General features: G+C 44.3%; 1 protein-coding gene across 1 annotated transcript; it reads right to left on the bottom strand.

Annotated features, from left to right (window-relative positions):
* Positions 1–332: 332 nt before the first annotated feature.
* Positions 333–16,750, bottom strand: LOC138667048 (oocyte zinc finger protein XlCOF22-like; the record flags this gene model as incomplete). Its single annotated transcript, XM_069755303.1, has 3 exons — positions 333–1,706; positions 13,227–13,317; positions 16,655–16,750. Coding segments are annotated over 3 exons (1,023 nt in total), but the record flags the coding sequence as incomplete, so codon positions are not given.
* Positions 16,751–20,312: the final 3,562 nt, after the last annotated feature.

Here is a 20,312-nt window from a genome sequence, read left to right as displayed (position 1 = left end):
CTTGAAAACATAAAAAAGCACAGTAAAACCAAAAACACACTGTTGCAAAAAAATCACAGTGGACAGCAAGTGCTAGTAAAAAGATGGAAAAAACAGGGTATTTGGTTGATACGTTTTTTGCAAAAAATGTACATTAAGCCGCTCCTGATAATGAATAGCAGCAACTCTCCATTGATGATGTCACATCAAACAGGAGAGAGCGGCATCGTTTATGTAAATATTAAATATTATATATATACAGTACAGACCAAAAGTTTGGACACACCTTCTCATTTAAAGATTTTTCTGTATTTTCATGACTATGAAAATTGTAAATTCACTCTGAAGGCATCAAAACTATGAACTAACACATGTGGAATTATATACTTAACAAAAAAGTGTGAAACAACTGAAAATATGTCTTATATTCTAGGTTCTTCAAAGTAGCCACCTTTTGCTTTGATGTCTGCTTTGCACACTCTTGGCATTCTCTTGATGAGCTTCAAGAGGTAGTCACCGGAAATGGTCTTCCAACAATCTTGAAGGATTTCTCAGAGATGCTTAGCACTTGTTGACCCTTTTGCCTTAACTCTGCGGTCCAGTTTTGATGCCTTCAGTGTGAATTTCCAATTTTCATAGTCATGAAAATACAGAAAAATCTTTAAATGAGAAGGTATGTCCAAACTTTTGGTCTGTACTGTATATATAGTTTATACATAGATGTATTTTATGGATACTAATTGCTTTTCTGTAACAATTAATCATTGGTAATTGTATACATTTTCTAATCTAATGCTCCAAATAGTTTTCCCTGTTTTTTGTAAGTGTGACTTTACTATAACTTGCTTTCTTCTCTTACACCTTTAAAAAAAATCATAAATGGAAAAGTTGCTACTTCCCTGTGTGTGTTTTTTGATGTCTAACACGATTTGCTTTCAATGTAAAACATTTTCCACATTCTGAACATGAAAATGGCTTCGCCCCTGTGTGCATTTTCTGATGTACAACAAGTTCTGATTTTGTTTTAAAACATTTACTACATTCAGAACATAAATAAGGCTTTTCCCCTGTGTGAATTCTCTGATGTACAACAAGATATGATCTTGTTTTAAAACATTTCCCACATTCCGAACATGAATATGGCTTTTCCCCTGTGTGAACTCTCTGATGTGTTACAAGATGTGATTTCTCTACGAAACATTTTCCACATTCTGAACATAAAAATGGCTTCTCCCCTGTATGTATTCTCTGATGTGCAATGAGATGTGATAGCTCATTAAAACATTTCCCACATTCTGAACATGAATATGGCTTCTCCTCTGTGTGAGTTCTCTGATGTACAATAAGCTGTGATTTCTGTGTAAAACACTTGTCACATTCTAAACATGAAAAGAACTTCTCCCCGGTGTGAATTTTCCGATGCCTAACAAGATCTGATTTCCCATTGAAACATTTCCCACATTCTGAGCAAGAAAACGGTTTCCCCTCTTTAAGAGCTAGTTCACGTTCATTAGTCCTTCTATGACTTTTGTTTTGCACATTGGTCACTGACGAAGCAGAAGAAACAACAGGTTGAAAATGATCAGATGAAAGATTTTTTCGGAGAAGGGCTTGAGGTGTATCTGAGATAATGGCATGTTGTTCATATGTATCTGGTGTAATACCATAATCACCTGCTGCAAAATCTGAAAATATCAGATTTCCCTCTGAACTTCTGGTACAGTTATCTGCAAAGAATAAAAGTAATTAATATGTTTCAATAACACTGCCCTGAAATCATATCAATATCATAAAATGTATACATTTTCATGCAAATTGTAATACAAATCATTTACACAGATATGCAAAATTCGGGTTGCTAAAATCCTTTTCAAATCCAATGGCCAATTCACATGTTTTCTAATGTCCAGATTTAAAATAAACAGTTCCATTTTACCATCATGTATGGATTATGCACAAATTGCAAGAGAAATTATGTACAAGCAAGATAAACAAGAAAAATCTTTTTTTGTAGCCAAAAATGTACACAATATTATATATAAAAATATATTGGAACAATCACTCTGTAACTTTATTGGAAATTAATTCTTGCACCTTTTCTTTTGCCTTCAAAGCTTCTTCTGATAACTTCTCTTATAGAAGGCCTGCTCAGGAGTACTTGTTAATCTTCTGCACTTTAGCCCACTTGCGGTCTTGCACTGTCAGCACTTTATCTTCACACAGACTTAATATACAAACAGCCATGTGCTGTTACTTTTACATCATACTAGAGCATTGCCTTATACTGTTTGCATGGGAGTAACTTTAGCCCACTTGCGGTCTTGCACAGTCAGCATTTTATCTTCACACAGGCATATACAATTAGTCATGTGCTGCTACTTTTGCCTCATAGGGGAGCATTGCCTTATACTTTGTGAATTGGAGTAATCCATTTGGCTTTAAATAGCCTTTCTTCTGGTTGTACATATTTAAAACCCTGCTGTTGTCTTCGGTCAAAAACCAAACCGACCTTGAACTTCAATATTCTTTAAAATATTCAAGATGCGGCTCTCAAACCCGTGGCCGACCGACCCATCCTCATTTAAGTCAATCAACCACAATTTTCAGAACCGCATCTTGAACACCCCAAAAAATACCAAAGTTCAAAATAGGTCTCCCCAGACCAAAGACAACAGCAGGGTTAATTAATTTGACTTATTGAATTCGTAATTATTGCATACATATAAATGAGGTAGTTGTACCATACCTCCCAACTTTTGAAGATGTGAGAGATCGATAAAGCCTGCGGCGCGCAACGCTGCAAATTTTAAGCCACGCCCCTGACCACACCCATTCATAATTAGTGACACCCATATCCACGTCCCAACCACACCCATTTAGCACTGCTGATCAGTTTCATATACAATAATTATAAACAAAAAAATATGGCCACACAGTGCTCCATACTGTATAATGGCCACACATGATACTCCATACTGTATGATGACCACACATGATTCTCCATACTGTATAATGACCGCACATGATGCTCCATACTGTATAATAACCGCACATGATGCTCAATACTGTATAATGACCACATGATGCTCCATACTGTATAATGACCCCACATGATGCTCCATACTGTATAACGACCCCACATGATGCTCAATACTGTATAATGACCCCACATGATGCTCAATACTGTATAATGACCGCACATGATGCTCCATACTGTATGACGACAACACATGATGCTCCATACTGTATAATGGTCGCACATGATGCTCCATACTGTTATGACCGCATATGATTCCATACTGTATAATGACCCCAGATGATGCTCAATACTGTATAATGACCGCACATGATGCTCCATACTGTGTAATGACCGCACATGATGCTCCATACTGTATATTGGCCGCACATGATGCTCCATACTGTATATTGGCCGCACATGATGCTCCATACTGTATGACGACAACACATGATGCTCCATACTGTATAATGGCCGCACATGATGCTCCATACTGTATAATGACCGCACATGATGCTCCATACTGTATAATGACGCCACATGATGCTCCATACTGTATAATGACCCCACATGATGCTCAATACTGTCTAATGACCGCACATGATGCTCCATACTGTATAATGGCCCCACATGATTCTCCATACTGTATAATGACCACACATGATGCTCCATACTGTATAATGACCCCACATGATGCTCCATACTGTAATGACCACATATGATTCCATACTGTATAATGGCCCCACATGATGCTCAATACTGTATAATGACCGCACATGATGCTCCATACTGTATAATGACCGCAAATGATGCTCCATACTGTATAATGACCGCACATGATGCTCCATACTGTATATTAGCCGCACATGATGCTCAATACTGTATAATGGCTCCACATGATGCTCCATTCTGTATAATGGCCCCACATGATACTCCATTCTGTATAATGGCCGCACATGATGCTCCATACTGTATATTGTCCGCACATGATGCTCAATACGGTATAATGGCTCCACATGATGCTCCATACTGTATAATGACCGCACATGATGCTCCATACTGTATAATGACCGCACATGATGCTCCATACTGTATAATGACCGCGCACATGATGCTCCATACTGTATATTAGCCGCACATGATGCTCCATACTGTATAATATTCGCACATGATGCTCCATACTGTATAATGGCCCCACATGATTCTCCATACTGTATAATGACCACACATGATTCTCCATACTGTATAATGAACACACATGATGCTCCATATAATGGCGACACATAGTACCTCGCACACACATGGCTCCGCTCCGTACACCTCGCACACACACGGCTCCGCTCCGTACACCTCGCACACACACGGCTCCGCTCCGTACACCTCGCACACACACGGCTCCGTTCCGTACACCTCGCACACACACGGCTCCGCTCCGTACACCTCGCACACACACGGCTCCGCTCCGTACACCTCGCACACACACGGCTCCGCTCCATACACCTCGCACACACACGGCTCCGCTCCGTACACCTCACACACACACGGCTCCGCTCCGTACACCTCACACACACACGGCTCCGCTCCGTACACCTCACACACACACGGCTCCGCTCCGTACACCTCACACACACACGGCTCCGCTCCGTACACCTCACACACACACGGCTCCGCTCCGTACACCTCGCACACACACGGCTCCGCTCCGTACACCTCGCACACACATGGCTCCGCTCCATACACCTCGCACACGCACGGCTCTGCTACATCCACACTGTACACCTCCTGACCCCACACAAGGCAGCATACTTACCTCATCCTGCGGCTGCAGCACCATGTGGCAGCAAGCTGGCAACCAGCACAGGCAGCCGAGTCCTGCAATCCACAGAGGTCCCGTACATGTGACCGCTGACTCCTCCCCTCCTGTGACCTCATCACAGGTCCTGTGCATGGAAAGCAGGCAGCCATACGGAAGGGTAAGGGCCCGGGGCATGGCTTAACACAAGGGGGCGTGTCGGTCCTGCTGTCTGCGCTCTGCCGGATCAGAGCATCCCGTGCTGGACAGCAAGGCAAAGTGTTGTGAATTCTGTTGTCGGGCTCCCTCCTGTGGTCATGAATGGTACTTCGGCTGGTTCTGTCCATGGACTTCCTCTGGTGGGTGTTTCTGAGTTTCCTTCCACAGGTGACGAGGTTAATTCGTTAGCTGGCTGCTCTATTTAGCTCCACTTGGATCTTTGCTCCATGCCACCTGTCAATGTTCCAGTATTGGTCTAGTTCACTCCTGGATCGTTCTTGTGACCTGTCTTCCCAGCAGAAGTTAAGTTCCTGCTTGTTTTTCTTTGATTTGCTATTTTTCTGTCCAGCTTGCTATTTTTATTGTTGTCTTGCTTGCTGGAAGCTCTGGGACGCAGAGGGAGCGCCTCCGAACCGTGAGTCGGTGCAGAGGGTATTTTTGCGCCCTCTGCGTGGTCTTTTTGTAGGTTTTTGTGCTGACCGCAAAGCAACCTTTCCTATTCTCAGTCTGTTCAGTAAGTCGGGCCTCACTTTGCTAAATCTATTTCATCTCTGTGTTTGTATTTTCATCTTACTCACAGTCATTATATGTGGGGGGCTGCCTTTTCCTTTGGGGAATTTCTCTGAGGCAAGGTAGGCTTTATTTTTCTATCTTCAGGGCTAGCTAGTTCCTTAGGCTGTGAAGAGTTGCATAGGGAGCGTTAGGAGCAATCCACGGCTATTTCTAGTGTGTGTGATAGGATTAGGGATTGAGGTCAGCAGAGTTCCCACGTCCCAGAGCTCGTCCTTATTATCAGTAACTATCAGGTCATTCCGTGTGCTCTTAACCACCAGGTCCATTATTGTCCTGACCACCAGGTCATAACAGTACAGGTGGCCCAAAGTACTAATGCATCTCAATAGAGGGATAAGAGAAGTTCTGAGACCATTTTTTTTTCTTTGCAGTGTGTTTTGTCTCTCTTTTCCCCTTTACTTCTGGGTGGTTCAAGACACAGGTGTAAACATGGACATTCAAGGTTTGTCCTCTTGGATGGATAATCTCACTACAAGGGTACAAAACATTCAAGATTTTGTGGTTCAGAATCCGATGTCAGAGCCTAGGATTCCAATTCCTGATTTGTTTTTTGGTGATAGATCTAAGTTCTTGAATTTCAAAAATAATTGTAAATTGTTTCTTGCCTTGAAACCTCGCTCCCCAGGTGACCCTGTTCAACAAGTAAAGATCATTATTTCTCTGTTACGTGGTGACCCTCAAGACTGGGCATTTTCCCTTGCGCCAGGAGATCCGGTATTGCGTGATGTTGATGCGTTTTTCCTGGCGCTTGGATTGCCTTATGACGAACCTAATTCAGTGGATCAGGCAGAGAAAATCTTGCTGGCTCTGTGTCAGGGTCAGGATGAAGCGGAGATATATTGTCAGAAGTTTAGAAAGTGGTCTGTGCTCACTCAGTGGAATGAATGTGCCCTGGCAGCAATCTTCAGAAAGGGTCTCTCTGAAGCCCTTAAGGATGTCATGGTGGGATTTCCCATACCTGCTGGTCTGAATGAGTCTATGTCTTTGGCCATTCAGATCGATCGACGCTTGCGTGAGCGTAAAGCTGTGCACCATTTGGCGGTACTATCTGAGCATGGGCCTGAGCCTATGCAATGTGATAGCACTTTGACCAGAGCTGAACGGCAAGAACACAGACGTCGGAATGGGCTATGTTTTTACTGTGGTGATTCCACTCATGCTATCTCCGATTGTCCTAAGCGCACTAAGCGGTTCGCTAGGTCTGCCACCATTGGTATGGTACAGTCTAAATTTCTATTGTCCGTTACTCTGATTTGCTCTTTGTCATCCTATTCTGTTATGGCATTTGTGGATTCAGGCGCTGCCCTGAATTTGATGGACTTGGAGTATGCTAGGCGCTGTGGTTTTTTCTTGGAGCCCTTGCAGTATCCTATTCCATTGAGAGGAATTGATGCTACGCCTTTGGCCAAGAATAAGCCTCAATTGACCCAATTGACCATGTGCATGGCTCCTGCACATCAGGAGGATATCCGCTTTCTGGTGTTGCATAATCTGCATGATGTGGTCGTTTTGGCGTTGCCATGGCTACAGGTTCATAATCCAGTATTGGACTGGAAATCTTTGTCTGTGTCCAGCTGGGGTTGCCAGGGGGTACATGGTGATGTTCCATTTTTGTCTATTTCATCTTCCACTCCTTCTGAAGTTCCAGAGTTTTTGTCGGATTACCGGGATGTATTTGATGAGCCCAAAGCCAGTGCCCTACCTCCTCATAGGGATTGCGATTGTGCAATTAATTTGATTCCTGGTAGTAAGTTTCCTAAGGGCCGATTGTTCAATTTATCTGTGCCAGAACACGCCGCTATGCGGAGTTATATAAAGGAATCCTTGGAGAAAGGCCATATTCGCCCGTCGTCATCACCGTTAGGAGCAGGGTTTTTTTTTGTGGCCAAGAAGGATGGTTCTTTGAGACCTTGTATTGATTACCGCCTTCTTAATAAAATTACAGTCAAATTTCAGTATCCTTTGCCGTTGCTGTCTGATTTGTTTGCTCGTATTAAAGTTGGTTCACCAAGATAGATCTTCGAGGGGCGTATAATCTTGTGCGTATTAAACAAGGCGATGAATGGAAAACAGCATTTAATAGGCCCGAGGGTCATTTTGAGTACCTGGTTATGCCATTCGGGCTTTCCAATGCTCCATCAGTATTTCAGTCCTTTATGCATGACATCTTCCGAGAGTACCTGGATAAATTCCTGATTGTGTATTTGGATGATATTTTGGTCTTTTCGGATGATTGGGAGTCTCATGTGAAGCAGGTCAGAATGGTGTTCCAGGTCCTTCGTGCGAATTCCTTGTTTGTGAAGGGGTCAAAGTGTCTCTTTGGAGTTCAGAAGGTTTCCTTTTTGGGGTTCATTTTTTCCCCTTCTACTATCGAGATGGACCCTGTTAAAGTCCAGGCCATTTACGATTGGACTCAGCCGACATCTGTAAAGAGCCTGCAAAAGTTCCTGGGCTTTGCTTATTTTTATCGGCGCTTCATCGCTAATTTTTCTAGTGTTGCTAAACCGTTGACTGATTTGACCAAGAAGGGTGCTGATGTGGTCAATTGGTCTTCTGCAGCTGTAGAGGCTTTTCAGGAGTTGAAGTGTCGTTTTTCTTCTGCCCCTGTGTTGTGCCAGCCAGATGTTTCGCTCCCGTTTCAGGTTGAGGTTGATGCTTCTGAGATTGGAGCAGGGGCTGTTTTGTCGCAAAGAAGTTCTGATGGCTCGGTGATGAAGCCACGTGCTTTCTTTTCTAGAAAGTTTTTGCCTGCTGAGCGTAATTATGATGTTGGTAATCGAGAGTTGTTGACCATGAAGTGGGCATTCGAGGAGTGGCGTCATTGGCTTGAAGGAGCCAAGCATCGCGTGGTGGTCTGGACAGATCACAAGAATTTGACTTATCTTGAGTCTGCCAAACGGTTGAATCCGAGACAGGCTCGATGGTCGTTATTTTTCTCCCGTTTTGATTTTGTGGTTTCGTACCTTTCGGGCTCTAAGAATGTGAAGGCTGATGCCCTGTCAAGGAGTTTTGTGCCTGACTCTCCGGGTGTTCCTGAGCCGGCGGGTATTCTCAAAGAGGGGGTAATTTTGTCTGCCATCTCCCCTGATTTGCGGCGGGTGCTGCAAAAATTTCAGGCTGATAGACCTGACCGTTGCCCAGCGGAGAAACTGTTTGTCCCTGATAGATGGACTAGTAGAGTTATCTCTGAGATTCATTGTTCAGTGTTGGCTGGGCATCCTGGAATCTTTGGTACCAGAGATTTGGTGGCTAGATCCTTTTGGTGGCCGTCTTTGTCACGGGATGTGCGTTCTTTTGTGCAGTCCTGTGGGACTTGTGCTCGGGCTAAGCCCTCCTGTTCTCGTGCCAGTGGGTTGCTTTTGCCCTTGCCGGTCCCGAAGAGGCCCTGGACGCAGGTCCTGACCACCAGGTCATAACAGCAAAGGCTCAAAACCGTGACAATCCCGCTCAATGAGGGACGGTTGGGAGCTATGGTTGTACTATAACCTTTTCTGTTTACTACTGGTTGTTAAAAAGTTTACCTTGGATCCCCTTATTCCTGCTTTGGCAGTATTATTCTGTTTATTATTTATTGTATTTTGCTGAAGTAAAAATGATTTACTTGGTTTAATACTCTGTCCCCCTTTTTTATTGCTTAATTAGCTTGTAGGGGTTGTTGTTTGTCATATTAGTGCCGGCAGTAACAAATCACGGAGGATAATATGCGGCACTAAAAAAAAAATTATTATTATAATATTAGTGAACTGATGCATACACGATTACTGCAGGCACGAACTTAGTTTATCGAGAAATTAATCTTTCATATGAGATAGTTGTAGCTCCTTTTTGTTTAGTTTGGAATTCATATTTATTGTGGGTGTGTCTCTAGTATTAGATCTATTACTATTTGGCGCTGGTAATTTGTTGGTTTTAATACATCACATAGTATACACTGAGACTGCAGCATATACATCACACAGGAAACACCGGGGCTGAAGTATATGCAATAGGAGACACTGAGTGTGCGTTCAAGAAGGAATGGATTTGGAGCCTGTGTGGGGTTTTGTATTTTTTATGAAAATAAGCAGTAAATTCAAGAATGGAGAACAGGTCCATTATATTCTTTTATAAAGAGATTTATGAAAAAAAAGAAGCCATCATACAGTTATGAGGATGGGGAAAAAAAAAACCTATGGATCTTGAAACGGGACAAGTAAATGAAAAAGAACAAATTGTCCTAAAAACCCAAAATGCGCACCTCCCTGAGGGGTTGATGGACACGTCAGGGTAATGTGTTTTCCTGTATGAAGATATAACCCCCATACAGAGTGTGAATATAGACTTTGGCCTAAATCAGACTACATTTGCTTCAGTTTATAAATTTAAAAAAATTAGATTTCAATATGTTGCATCCATTTTTTGTCCCTTTGTCCATTTTTGCAATCTGTGTGGCATTTGACAAAGCCTCTAATATCAACTGCTCAGTGAAGAATGAACAACACTCAGATGATAAACATGGATGACAGCTGAGTGTTACCAGTTTTCTCACAGACACAATCTTTTGAACGGGAAATTTTTCTCTACAAATCAAATGAGAAACAGACTTCTCCATTCTTTGGATGACAGCCTCAGGCCGTGTTCACACTTTTGTTTGGGAGTTTTCTTTTTTCTGTTCCATTTTATTATTATTATTATTTATTTCTATAGCACCATTGATTCCATGGTGCTGTACATGAGAAGGGGTTGCATACAAATTACAGATATCACTTACAGTAAGCAAACTAACAATTACAGACTGATACAGAGGGGCGAGGACCTTGCCCTTGTGAGCTTACATTCTACAGGATTGTGGGGAAGGAGACAGTAGGTCGAGGGTTGCAGTGGGGAAGGAGACAGTAGGTTGAGGTGTTGGTGAGGCGGTAGCTTCGGTAGTGGTGAGGAGGCAGCAGGGTCAGTGCAGGCTGTAGGCTTTCCTGAAGAGGTGGGTTTTCAGGTTCTGTCTGAAGGATTCAAATGTGGTTGATAGTCGGATGTGTTGGGGTAAAGAATTCAAGAGGATGGGGGATATTCTGGAGAAGTCTTGGAGGAGGTTGGGTGAGGAGCGGATAAGTGTGGAGGAGAGAAGGAGGTCTTGGGAGGACCGGAGATTACGTGAAGGAAGATATCGGGAGATTAGTTCAGAGATATATGGAGGAGACAGGTTGTGGATGGCTTTGTAGGTCAGTATTAGTAGTTTGAACTGGATACGCTGAGGGAATGGGAGCCAGTGAAGAGATTTGCAGAGGGGGGGGAAGTGGAAGAGTAGCGAGGAGAGAGATGAATTAGTCGGGCAGCAGAGTTAAGGATGGACTGGAGAGGTGCAAGGGTGTTAGCAGGGAGGCCGCAGAGGAGGGTGTTGCAGTAGTCAAGGCGGAAGATGATGAAGACGCGCACAAGCATTTAGTAGACAGGAGGTGGAAAGAGCTTGGATGTGCGGTTTGAAGGACAGGGCAGAGTCAAGGGTTACTTCGAGGCAGCGGACTTCCGGTGCTGGGAAAGCTTGATGTCATTAATTGCGATAGATATGTCAGGTATGGAAGATCTATGAGATGGGGGAAAGATGATGAGTTCAGATTTGTCCACATTGAGTTTGAGGAAGCGAGAGGAGAAGAAGGAGGATATGGCTGATAGACACTAGATTCTGGACAACAGAGAGGTGACGTCTGGGCCGGAAAGGTAGATCTGAGTGTCATCAGCATAAAGGTGGTACTGGAATCCATGGGACCTTATGAGTTGTGCCAGGCCAAGTGTATAGATTGAGAAGAGTAGGGGTCCTAGAGCAGAGCCTTGGGGGACTCCAACAGAGAGACAGTGGGATGAGGAGGTAGTATGGGAGTGGGAGACGCTGAATATGCGGTTGGAAAGGTATGAGGAAATCCAGGATAGGGTTCTTTGATGCCAAAGGAGGAGAGGATCTGTAGTAGGAGGCAGTGGTCAACTGTGTCAAAAGCAGAGGACAGGTCTAGAAGGAGGAGTACAGAGTATTGTCCAGTAGCTTTGGCTGTAAGTAGGTCATTAATGATTTTGGTCAGGGCTGTCTCAGTTGAGTGATCGGGGCGGAAACCAGATTGTAGATTGTCAAAGAGCAAATTAGCTGACAGGTGGGAGGAAGGTTCAGAGTGGACGTGCTGCTCCAGGAGTTTGGAAGCGAATGGGAGCAGCGATATTGGGCGATAGCTGGACATAGCAGTTGGATCGAGGGTTGGCTTTTTAAGGATAGGCGTGATTGTGGCATGTTTGAAAGCAGAAGGGAAGGTGCCAGAAGTTAGTGATAGGTTGAAGAGGCGGGTTAGGGATGGGATAAGAGTGGTAGTGAGGTTGGGGAGGAGGTGGGATGGAATCGAGTGCACAGGCGGTGAGGTGCGATTTAGAGAGGAGACAATTAAGCCCCCCTTCAGTGATGTTGGATAGGGAGGTTATTGGGTTTGGGCATTGGTCTGGTATACAAAGGGGTTGTGGTGGTTGAATAATGAAGACTTGCCTTGTTTGGTCAATCTTAGTTTTAAAGTGTGTGGCAAAATCCTCAGCAGAGATGAGGGAGGTTGGAGGGGGCGGTGGGAGGCTCAGGAGGGAGTTAAATAACTGTTTGGGGTTCGAAGATAGGGAGGATACGAGGGTTGTGAAGTAGGCCTGTTTAGCAGAGGTGAGAGCCGAATTAAAAGCTAGTGTTGCCTGTTTGAATGCAGTGAAGTCATCTTGCAAATGTGTTTTCTTTCAATGCTGCTCTGCAACCCTGGACACTTGCCGGAGCTTTTTAGTGGTGTTATTGTGCCAGGGTTGTCTACTGATACGTCGCACTCTGCCATGAACGAGAGGGGCAACCGTGTCAATAGCTGATGCGAGAGTGGCATTGTAGAAAGCAGTGGCACTGTCTGTGTCATGGAGTGAGGATATTTTAGGAATATAATAGGATTCATGTCCAAAATGGATATGATGTTCAACCAATGCAAACAGAAGCAGAGTGGTCCCATGTATTATGATTTCTTATATGTGTCCTTTTTAAGAATTCTAAAAACAATTGCACCATTTACATATTGGAATATTATGCTTGTAAAGAAGGATGCTACTAAAGTTTTCAGGGTGACAAATGTATTTTGTACATAACAGTGCAGCCTGTGGCTCACTAGTAAAGTTTCTGCCCTCCATATCAGGGGTTCTGAGTTGAGTTGAGCGAATTTGGTCAGCTGTGTGACAGTCACTACACATTCATGGAGAGCCTGTTTGTTGGGCTCACCATGCATGTGCTGTGACTGTGACAAATCCACGGCACATGCAGCTGCAGCACCAATCAGCTAATCAGCTGGAGTGATCCAGGAAGCCGGGTTCCCTCTGCAGCTTTTTCGGTAAGCGCTATAGCTTTCTGAACACGAGGGAACCAGAGCAAATTCGCTCAACTCTAGTCCTGAGTTCAAATCCCCAACAAGTTTAAAAAGTAAGACAGGATTGTGAATACAGAATAGTGTGAAAAGGTGTGTGTGTTTTTTTTTTGTTTAAGCGATTAAATCTATAGGTGTAAAATCTAAAGAAACAATCTGTGTGAACAAACCCTAAACATTTCAACACATAATTATATCATCCAGTGACTGAGTAGAACCTGTGACTTCTCTGCATTTAGTGGTCACTACTCACCTGGGTAGTCATCTGTAGGAATCTCCTCTTTACACCACTCATCATCCCTCACATATGTCTCTCTAGTATTAATATGGGGCAGATCTGTATCCTGAAACAAATACTACAAGTCAGACGGATGGAGAACTCGTATGAAATTATTTAACAAAACAAACAACAGTAAATCAACATGGCAACTTTGAGAGAGCATGGACTAAACAAAAGAAGGGGGCACAGTAGTCAGGATTACAATATTTTCTTAAATAATCGAAAAAAAATTATTCATAAAACAGATAAATTAAAGGGCTTAAAATGCATAAAAAGCTCTGACAAGTGTAGGTACTCTCTAACGTGCATATACACTAGATGATAGTCGACAAATAAATATTGTTCTATTCAGACAGGCAGTCAATCACCAGATGCACAAGCAAAACTTTCAGGCACCGTCAACTGACCAGCACGGCTAGAGATGTGGGGACCAATTTCAGTATTCCCCGCTGTCTGATCACTGTGAACGCGCAGTCAATCTCACTAACAGATCACAGCATATGATTGACGGAAGAAGCCGAAACAGCACTTCCCACGCACAATCATCACTGGCAGCTCGGCTAAGTTGACAGACAAGCTACTTCGGAACAGCCAAGGCAGGTGCCTACACCAACACTGGTTGATTGATGCCACAAATCGATAGCAATCATGGCATTAAAAAGGTTGTGAAGTGCCATGGTATTAAATTTTATGAAACACCCATTATGCCAATATGATCACTGCACCCCTAGATGAATTCATCGTAAAATGGGGTCACTTATGAAGGGGGATTGTCCTGCTGTCCTGACTCCTCAGGGACTCTGTAACTGAAATGTGGCATCCACAAACCATTCCAAGCAAGTCGAAAGCAAGACAAGAGCTAAATTTTTGTAGACAAAAATTGAAATCAAATGTTTAGTTTTCACATCCCAATGATACACAATTCTGTGAAATACCTATGGGTTTAAAATGTTCACAAAAGTCGAATGGTGCTCCTTCCCTTCTCAACACTATTAGTTTGTCACCACATATGGGGTATCGGTGTACTTAAAAAGAAATTGCACAGCAAATTGTACAGTCTGTTTTCTCCTATTACCCTTGTGAAAATGAAAAGTTTGGGGCTAACAACAAATAAAAAATTTTCGTTATTTTTTCCCACATAGTTTTAATTTCTCTGATAGACCAGAAGGGTTAACAAACTAATTGAATGTGGTTTTGAGCACCTTGAGGGGTTGAGTTTTTAAAATTAAGTCACTTTTGGGTATTTTTTGTCATATAGGGACCTCAAAGTCACTTCAAATGTGAGGTGGCCCCTGAAAAAAAAAAACAAGTTTTGTAAATTTTCTTGGAAAAATGAAAAATTGCTGATCAACTTTTCCCCCTTCTAACTTTGTGACAAAGAAAAATTATGTTTAAAAATCATGGTGATGTACAGTAGGCATGTGGTAAATGTTATTTATTAACTACTGTATATACTCGAGTATAAGCCGGGAATTTCAGCCCATTTTTTTAGGCTGAAATTACCCCTCTCGGCTTATACTCGAGTCATTCCCAGGGGCCGGCAGCTGTCTAATCATACTTACCTGCTCCTGGCGCGGCCCCTGCACGACCCTGGTTCTCCGGGAGCCGGCAGCTTCTTCCTGTATTGAGCGGTCACATGGTACCGCTCATTACAGTAATGAATATGGACCCGACTTTACTCCCATAAGGGTGGAGCCGCATATTCATTACTGTAATGAGCGGTACCATGTGACCGCTCAACACTGGAAGAAGCTGCCGGCGCCCGGAGAACCAGGGACCGCGCCAGGAGCAGGTGAGTATAACAAGGGCATTGCGCTACATTCACCTGTCCGCGTTCCACCGCCGGCACCGCTGTGTGTCCTCTGCAGTGACGCTCAGGTCAGAGGGTGCGATGACATGATTAGTGTGACCGCCGCCCTCTGCCTGAACTTCACTGTAGAGGACGCGGAAGACACAGTGGTGCTGGCGGTGGAACGCGGAAAGGTGACTATTGCAACTGCCGGGGGCCTGAGCGACGAGAGGCGAATATGTGATTTTTTTTTTTTATCGCAGCTACAGCATATGGGGCATAATAGTCTATGAAGCATCTTATGGGGCCATGTTCAGCATTTGTGCAGCATTATATGGGGCAAATGTGTCTATGGAGCATCTTATGCGGTCATAATCAACATTTGTGCAGCGTTATATGGGGCATATTTTAATATGGAGCATCTTATGGGGCCATAATCCGCCTTTGTGCAGCATTATATGGGGCATATTTTAATATGGAGCATCTTATGGGGCCCATCATAAACTGTATGGAGCATTATATGGGGCTCCTGATTCAATATGGATATTCAAAAACACTTAACCTACTGATGTCTCAATTAATTTTACTTTTATTGGTATCTATTTTTATTTTTGACACTTACCGGTAGCTGCTGCATTTTCCACCCTAGGCTTATACTCGAGTCATTAAGTTTTCCCAGTTTTTGTGGCAAAATTAGGGGTCTTGGCTTATACTCGGGTCGGCTTATACGGTATTTTGTGTAATATAACTTTGTGATTTAAGGACATAAAAATTCAAAGTATGAAAATTGCGTAATTTAAATTTTCTACTAAAATTTTCAAAATTTTCATAAATGCAAATCATATTGATCAACATTTACCACTAATATGAAGTACCATGTATCCCAAAAAATTCTCAGAATCACTGGGATATGTTGAAGCATCCTAGAGTTATTACCACATAAAGTGACACAAGTCAGATTTTAAAAATGAAGCTTGTTTATTAACGCACAAAGTGACTCGATACTTAAGGGGTTAAGCTTGCTTAAATATCATTGTTTTGAAGAAACGTGCTATTCTATGCACATAGAACGCTCATGTTAACAGTTGTTCACACACACAGGTTATTACTAGACGACTGCTGATCGTCTTCATATAGCAGGTCAGTGGCTTTAATGGCTGTGATTCTCCATTGTAAACACACCCTATCACCCAGGCACCTTATAGGTGACATCTACTCTGATTGGAGTGGTTCTCATTTCTTTCTTAGTCACCTGGTCCTGATGCCATTATGACTTTTCACATCCACAGTTCGTCTCTACACACTTTCCTTTTCCCTGCTCCAGCCAGGAAAAGACAAGAGTCTCTAACAAATTGTCCATTCAGTATAAATTTCAGTATTCTTCATTTGTGTTTATTTACCAAAACCAGGAAAGGAACTTACAGAGAAAAACTATAATTGAAAGATTGATAACTGTTCTGTATTTTGGAGAAACCCCTGGTTTTGGCATACAAATACTGATGAAATACTGAACAAAAATATTGATGTGTGAATAAAGCAAGACTGAGCACAAGACCTTCACAGCCGTCTACACATCATAGAGGAGATATCATGACACCTTCTCTCCATCTACCTGATGATCCTGAGGAACGTCGGGATCTTCTTGTTTACAGTCCTGTGGAAGAAGAGGACGGGGACATCTCTCTGGTGTTGTCCTCTTACTGGATAGAACTGGAGGAAACACATACAGGAACTGAATTCATTCTTTACATACAGATAATTATAGGCCGTGTGTATTTAGTCCTATTACCTGGTGATGTGAGGGGCTGGGGAACCTCCATCATGACGTCCTTGTACAGATCTTTGTGTTCTTCTAAATACTCCCACTCCTCCATGGAGAAATAGATGGTGACATCCTGACACCTTATAGGAACCTGACACATACAATGATACCGTCATCCCCCGATCCCTCCATAGCGTTACTGTATAATGTCCCAGCATTCCCAGCAGTGTCACCTCTCCAGTCAGCAGCTCAATCATCTTGTAGGTGAGTTCTAGAATCTTCTGGTCATTGATGTCCTCATGTATCAGGGGGTGAGGTGGAGACCCTGTGATTGGGCTCAGGGGTCTTCCCCATCCCTCAGACACAGGGTCCTGACAGCGCTCACTAGAGGTCTTCTTCACTACTGTGTAATCCTGGTTATGGAGAGACACATTAATAAACCTCACTACAGACATTTCCAGAGTCTTCACCTCTCCAGTTCTGTCCATCTGTTATTCCCATAGATAAGAATGATGTAATGTGACCTCATCAGAATCTCTCACCTCTCCAGTAAGCCGGAAGATGATCTCTAGGGTGAGGTGTAATATCCTCTCCGCCATCTTGTCCCTGTCCCTATCCATCCTTGTAGGGTCACTCAGGAGAATTCTCTTATATAGAAGATCTCCACTGAGAGGATCCGATATTGTAGGGACCTGAATGGGGAGAAGATGATGATGTAACATCATAAAGATCCCATGTAAGAAATCTCCGGAGCTGTTACCGGCGTCACATGATCACTACATCCAGTCCTGGCCCCGTACTGCCCCCGGTATAACACACAGTCCCATTATAGTCACATACAGAGATTTATCACAGGCTCAGCACTGAGGGGGTTAATGTCCCCTGCCCCCAGTAATGGGGAATCTCCAGCACCTACCTCCACCTGCAGAGCCGCACACCACATATATGGCTGTTCTGTGGGCACAGGACCTGTGATGAGGTCACAGGAGGGGAGGAGTCAGGGGTCACATGATCAGGGGCCTCAGTGTCTGCAGGACTCTGCTGTGCTGGTTGTCATGGTGCTGGATGAGGGGAAGTTTCTGTGTAGGGTCAGGAGGGGTTTACAGGGAGAATGTAGCAGAGCCGTGTGTGTACGAGGTGTACGGAGCCGTGTGTGTACGAGGTGTACAGAGCGGAGCCGTGTGTGTACGAGGTGTATGGAGCGGAGCCGTGTGTGTGTAAGGAGGTGGTGGAGACCCTCATGTACCTTCTGTCTCCTTAACGCTGTTCACCTGTATCATATGCAGCACCCTGGTGTTTCATTATTGTGTGCACTGTAATGTAAATGTATTTGTCCTGTGTTTGGCATTGGCTTAAGGATAGATTAGGAAGTAGTGCAGGACCATAGGGGGGTTAGAATAGAGGGGGCACATTAGAGATAGAGAATAGGATAGATAAGAGTGTTAGGTTAGGCACAGGCAGAAAGGGGTTATTCAGTGGGGAGGAATTAGAACAGAGCAGCACATAGCAAGAAGGGGGGTATAGTACAGATACTTCCTGGTTCTGTCATACACCTGGGCAGCCTGCCCAAGGGCAGGAGATGTGAGTAGAGAGAACAAAGGGCTAAAGCTGTGGGGTTAAGCTGCCGTCACACTATCAGTATTTGGTCAGTATTTTACATTAGTATTTGTAAGCCAAAACCAGGAGTGGGTGATAAATCCAGAAGTGGTGCATATGTTTCTGTTATACTTTTCCTCTAATTGTTCCAATCCTGGTTTTGGCTTACATATACTGATGTAAAATACTGACCAAATACTGCTAGTGTGACGGCAGCCATACTCTGCAGATTTCAGTAAAGGGTCCCAAGCTGGAGAACGGAGAAAGGTGTAAATGGGCATCAGCACAACAGGATCATCCCCAGGAAGGATTCGGGTTCTAAGACTGGGGCGGGAGCAGCTGAGATGGCGTTACCAGAAACTTTCCCTAATGGAAGCGGACAAGGGGCTGACAGGGAGCTGGTGACATGGAAAGTACAGATGAGACATGGATTGTCCAAAGAGGCTGCCCGGATGGCAGATAAAAGTAAGGCACAGATGGGACACGGTTTGTCCAATGATACAGCCGGGATTGCCAGGCAGTGGGAGCTGCTGGAAGGAACAGGATCTGTCTGGATGACAGGGAAAGTGCGCAATGTGAGACTCTGTGAGATTTGTGCTGCCAGAGTGCTGTGTGCTTATGTTATTAGTAAAGTTGAACTGTTGGAAAAGCACTGTGACTCTGTGGTATTTCCTGGTACCTGGAAGTCAGAAGTTGGAGTGACAGATAACCAAAAGGTATAGCAGTACCAGGACTTTATCTTTTCATGTACAAGGTGCCCAGGTGATCACTGACTGTTGCTTAGTGAACTCACCCATGACTACCACCCCTTGCCACCTTGTTACACTTGGCGTAGTCGGCAGGATCGAATTCAGAAGCCCTGCAGCTACAGGGCTAGTGGGGAAGACCCCTGGGACTTGTGGACTGGTGACTGAGTTGCGGTCCAAGATGGCGCCGAACCCTGACAAGAAGATGGCGGTCAGTGACGTGAAAACAGAGAGGTGCCGCCCATCATGGGCATCCTGAGTAGCGGAGCCATGTGTGTACGGGTGTACATAGTGGAGCCGTGTGTGTTTGAGGTGTATGGAGAGGAGCCGTGGGTGTTCAAGGTGTATGGAGCGGAGCCATGGGTGTACGAAGTGTACGGAGAGGAGACGTGTGTGTATGAGGTGTACGTAGCAGAGCCGTGTGTGTACGGGGTGTACGTAGTGGAGCCCTGTGTGTACGACGTGTACGTAGCAGAGCCATGTATGTACGAGGTGTACGGAGCAGAGCCGTGTGTGTCCAAGGTGTATGGAGCGGAGCCGTGTGTGTACAATGGGTACAGAGTGGAGCCGTGTGTGTACGAGGTGTACGGAGTGGAGCCGTGTGTGTACAAGGGGTACGGAGTGGAGCCGTGTGTGTGTGAGGTGTATGGAGCGGAGCCGTGTATGTGCGAGGTGTATGGAACGGAGCTGTGTTTGTGCGAGGTGTATGGAGCGGAGCCATGTGTGTACAAGGGGTAAGGAGTGGAGTCATGTGTGTGCGAGGTGTATGGAGCGGAGCCGTGTTTGTACAAGGTGTACAGAGTGGAGCCATGTGTGTATGAGGTGAATGGAGCGGAGCTGTGTGTGTGTATGAGGTGTACAGAATGGAGCCATGTGTGTGTGAGGTGTATGGAGCAGAGCCGTGTGTGTACAACGCGTACAGAGCAGAGCTGTGTGTGTACGAGGTGTATGGAGCGGAGCCATGTGTGTACGAGGTGTATGGAGCGGAGCCGTGTGTGTGTAAGGAGGTGGTGGAGACCCTCATGTACCTTCTGTCTCCTTAACTCTGTTCACCTGTATCATATGCAGCACCCTGGTGTTTCATTATTGTGTGCACTGTAATGTAAATGTATTTGTCCTGTGTTTGGCATTGGCTTAAGGATAGATTAGGAAGTAGTGCAGGACCA

Source organism: Ranitomeya imitator, chromosome 2, assembly GCF_032444005.1.
Source record: "Ranitomeya imitator isolate aRanImi1 chromosome 2, aRanImi1.pri, whole genome shotgun sequence".
NCBI classification, from domain to species: Eukaryota; Metazoa; Chordata; class Amphibia; order Anura; family Dendrobatidae; genus Ranitomeya; species Ranitomeya imitator.
Note: the sequence above shows the minus strand (reverse complement) of the source record. Positions and strands in the feature narration are given on the sequence as shown.